The sequence below is a fragment of the Olea europaea genome, unplaced genomic scaffold (genome assembly GCF_002742605.1).
Source record: "Olea europaea var. sylvestris unplaced genomic scaffold, O_europaea_v1 scaffold707, whole genome shotgun sequence".
Classification (NCBI taxonomy): Eukaryota; Viridiplantae; Streptophyta; class Magnoliopsida; order Lamiales; family Oleaceae; genus Olea; species Olea europaea.
The window spans coordinates 25368-30239 of record NW_019265467.1 but is presented as its reverse complement, the minus strand read 5'-3'; the positions used below and the strand labels follow the sequence as shown (position 1 = coordinate 30239).

At 33.1% G+C, this 4872-nt stretch overlaps 1 protein-coding gene across 2 annotated transcripts in view; it reads right to left on the bottom strand.

Moving 5' to 3' along the window:
* Window positions 1-1471, bottom strand: part of LOC111390711 (homeobox protein knotted-1-like LET12) — a 4563-nt gene extending 3092 nt beyond the window's left edge. For both annotated transcript variants that reach the window (XM_023015794.1, XM_023015795.1), the window contains exon 1: window positions 908-1471. In XM_023015794.1, the coding sequence (XP_022871562.1) occupies window positions 908-1420 (513 nt within the window). In that variant the 5' untranslated portion in view covers window positions 1421-1471. The remainder of the gene's footprint in view (window positions 1-907) is intronic.
* Window positions 1472-4872: the final 3401 nt, after the last annotated feature.

The window sequence follows — 4872 nt, the reverse complement described above, 5'->3', positions numbered from 1 at the left end:
GACTCTAAATCTACAGCTCAAATTATCCTACAGGACAAAGAGCCTTCCTAGCATTAAATTAAGCCTTGCAGATATTTCGAGTTTGTCCATTTTGAGGTCAAACTAACTTCCAAAAGCACCAGAAAAAAGTCAGGAATGGAGTAGGATTGCATCAAGAACAGATTCTTCAAAACACCAAACTAGAGATTGAATTACTATCATTATGAGAAACACCAGATTCCTCTTTTGAAATGATCACAATATATTCCAACTCGAATTACCGATTTGAACTTCGAAACTTTTACTTCAGGAATCAAAATCCACACAAAATCTTTCAAACACAGGCCAAGAATAGACATTATACTATCATGGTTTTAAATTTTCGCACAATTAGTCATCTTTCACTTCGAAAAATTGTATCTCCCTTATCCTTCCCGTTACTCCACGGCAGAGAAAGTCGTGTCTGTTTCAGCATATGCCCCACCAAGAATGACAATCAGTAGCCAACGAAATCAGTGGATATTCAAAATCTGATGCTAGTTACTTTAAACTAGTTATTCCACCGTAACTAAAAATTCCAAGAGAGGAATAATCTACTGGGGCCAACAACTATACTTTGTACATCTCTCTCACACCCACAGAGAGTGAAAGGCACAAGCATACTAATTACTTTTACAACTCTAACCAGTTCCGATGATGGAATAAAAATAAATCCAAGACCCAAGATTGACACTTGAACGAAAAGAAAGTGGCCGAATTTCAAATCAAAAGAGAAAAAGTCAAAAATAAATTTGAAAATATAAAGTTTGTGACAATATTATCTCAAGAATTCAAACCCAACATAAACCCAGCACGAAAAAGTTTAAGCTTCATAATAACATATATACATGTGTTATACGTATACAGATGTAAGAAAAGTGTGCAGTACCATGAACTGATCGAGATCCTTATCATCGAGGGGCTGTTGACCTTGTCCAATCAGAGAGTATTTAGCCATCACTTGCTGCGACTGAGCCAGCTGAGCGTCAATTCTCGGCAGCTGGTCCACCGGCGTCGCAATTCTCAGGCAAGACACATGCGCCGACAGTAGTTGTTCATAGAGAGGATGATTCAAAATATCCGCCATGCACTTCTCTTTCTCCCAGTTATTGTTATTATTATCTCCTCCGCCGCCGACATTTGTGGTGGTGTTGGTTTCAGCAGTGTCGGCGGTGGTTGGTGGGCTGGGTTGACTTTGAGTGGGGAGCCACTGGTGAGGGTGGGATTGGAGGATGGAGCTGTTGAGCCAAGTAGGGGGTGGTTTAGTATGGCTGTCCGGGGAGGAGTGTTGGGGGTGGGGGTGGTCGTGGTGGTAGACGGAGGAGGTCTGGTGGTGATGGTGGTCGGTAAAGTGGTGAGGGAGGGCCATTTCTTGAGAGAGTTGGTGGTCCCGAAATGCCATGTCTGAATGATGAGCTTATACAATAGCATACCAGCTGATGATATCAAGAGCATTTCTAATGGTCCTCATATATTTAGGGCTTGTTTCATTCCTTTTTTCTTTTGTTTTTTGTTTTTATTTTTTGAAATACATTTTTTTTTCAATCATACATTTTTCAATAAAATAATATTACATATAAATTTAAAAAAATTCTTATTTTTTAACCATACATTCTCCATTAATCGACTACTACAAAATGCATTTTTCCAATTTAGTTGGACTCAAACAAGTCCTTAAATTGTAATTTACATCTTCAAAGTGATCAAAAATATTTTTAACGGAGAGATGCAAAGAAATTATAAAATATATTTTTCGACAGAAAATGTAAAATCTACCTTTGGGATCACGAGAGGCAAAGTGCTACCAACCCATTTGCACTCAATGTTTTAGATCTTTTCATTAGAGTAAAATTTGGATTTATATCAAATGGAATGTAAAATTAATTTTGAAAATGTCAATCTGTACCAAATTTTATACTCCTTTCGCCCCAATTATATATGCAGAATTTCATTTTTCTCTTATTCCAAATATATAGACTCGATTCCTAATTTAGAATATTTTTTTGTTCTTTTACCAATATACATTTATTCAATTTTCCTCACTGAATACGCTAACTTCTTAAAATCATCAAAATACACACATTTCTCACTTCTTGAAAACATGAAACAACTCTCATTTCTTTTTCTTCAAATTAAATAATTAAAATTCTTTACTAATTCTAATAATAATTTACTATTACATACTGAAAACTAAATATGGGTAAATTAGAAAAGATCTTGGCAAAAGTTAATTTTTTAATGATATTAAAGAAAATTTCTTGATTCGTGTGAAAAACGAAGTAAACTTATATAATTGGGACCGAGGGATTATCACCATTGAATCAATGCTTAGGTGAGTGAGGGTGTGTGTGTAGAGAGAGAGAAAGTAATTATAATTCATTTTGTTGCAATGACAAGGGATGATTGAACGTGGAGATCGAGAGAGCTTTTAATTATAATGATGAACAATTCAAATACCCACGTGAAGTTTATTTTTTACAAGTAATTGCCTATAAAGTAATTTCCATGAAGAATTTGTGGAATAAAATATGATAAAATCGTTAAAATCTTTTTAAAAATACGAGGTATTTTATGTTTGAAATTAAAAATTAAATTTTTTATTAGAGTTTTTTTAAGAGTCTCTTTAAACATAAGGTGTTATCTATTTTAAGGAGTCAATCCTTCAATTTTGTTCCAAGAAACTTTCTATTTAACATTTTAAAATAGAGTGAGTTTGATTCTTCAACTCAACAATTAAATCCATTCAAAGTATTTCAATTTTCAATTAAGAGAATAATATAATAATTCGGAAGGAAGCTAGTGAAATTAAAAAGTAGGGAAAACTGTAAACATTTCATGAAAGTAATGAATTAATTGTTAAAGACAAAAAGCTGTTGGAATACTTAAAATTTTTTAATCTCTAAATTATAGATACTTTCTAAATTACAAAATGCACTTTTTGTAAAATAGAAAGCCTCTTGAAAATGTTTCTAATTTGCAAGGCATTAATTAGGGCATCCATTATTTCAAAATTTGTTACTATTTTTAATATTTATTCTCGTTTGTCACTTTAACTTGCAAATCAACAATTCTGTTTACCATTTCATTGATATCATAAAATTTAGTGCTTGTTTGGTAGGAATTTTGTTAATAGATTTTTTTACCGTTAGAAATAAAGTAAGTCTTATATGTGAGAGAAGAATTCAAAAATGACGACTGAAATAGTGAAATAATGTCTGGAATAGATAGAATGGACTCTCTCATTAAGTGAAGGGTACAAAATCAGTCTCAATTATTTTTCGATCAAAAGTACCATATGAAATCTTCATTTTTTCTCTCTTCCCTTATCCCTATCACATAAGTCTAATGTAATCAATAAAGAACTAGCACGTCTTCTTAAGGTGCTTCAATTAGAAGCCAGATGGAATCTCTTTTGTTCATGGATCTTGAAACCATATCAATATCTATTTATGAATAGACCTATCTATTGATAGAAAAATATGGATCTCTACGCATCATTTCCTTTGCATCCCAATAGGTTGTTCGATTAGGGAATAGATTGTGAAAAAAAAAATTATAAAAGTGACAAATTCGATTTTTGAGTTGGGTACCTATGGTTCCAATTCCTAATTTTTTTTGAAGAGAATTGGAACCTCCGATTACAGTTTATTCGAGTTCGTGAGGTTTGCTTCCAATTAAAATGGCCACACCTAAAAATACATAGATACACACATAGTTGAACACGTTTAACCCCAAATTTTTTTAAATTTTTATTCGTCACGAAATTTTTTCTAAAAAAAATTACAACATGCCTTAGGTGGATAAAGAGATGTTGGAAAAATGCTTAAAGAAGGACGAAGTCATCTCATAAGAAACAAAAACACCATCTTTTCCACCATAGGGTCCACTTACCCCAACTGGAACTTTCTCTGCCACCGCCCATAAAGTATCGAGCCCCTTCAGCTTCAGCCGGCTTTCGCAAGCTGCCTGCCTGGCTCAATTAATGCACTTAAAATTCGCTTATAAGTTATTTGGATAATTTTGCATTTACGTGGACGTCTAGTGAGACAGAACCGGTCATCATACAATTTATGATGATTGATTGACGGTGGTGGACCGGCGCTGAGACTTTATGATAAGTGCATAACAGTGTGTGAACCGGTTGTTATTGAAGTTGACCGCTTTTGCTGTCACGTCTATTTTTTCTTTAATCAGGATTAGTGTGTGTTTAATTTTCTATATATAAACGGTCGATTACAAAAAAATGACGATGCACTTCGATTAACTTATAACTTCATTATATTGCTGAAAATTTGGATTGTTGTAAATTTGTAATCCTTTTATTAATGAGATTATTCAATTTGGACCTTCACCCCTTTACATAGGTCATTAGACTAGAACGTGCCGATTTAGTCATTTTAAACTACAATGTTTGATCTAGTTCTGTTTACCATTGTCTCTTTTTGAAGAAATTTGATTGGCTGAAAAGTTTGATTATGATTTCTCAACTATATACATAAATCGTTGATCTATACCCTAGACAATCATTATGTTTTGTTGATTGATTTTTGCGGACGATGCTACTACTCAAAAATATTTTTCAATCATGGCACGATCCCTTGAACCGACCTGTATGGACTAGGTCTTATCAACCTTTTTCATGTTGACCTATGTTGCTTTTTCCAACAAAAAAGACTTATTCAACCAAATCAAGGTGAATCCTTTGACAATTTAAAATAGATTTTCACACTGAAATCAACATAAAAAATATGGAACCAAATAAATTTTTATTGATATTAAGCTTTAAAATTTTAACCGAGTGATCATAGTGATGTTAAAAACTCGTGACCAATTATAAGAATTAATGAAAGCTCG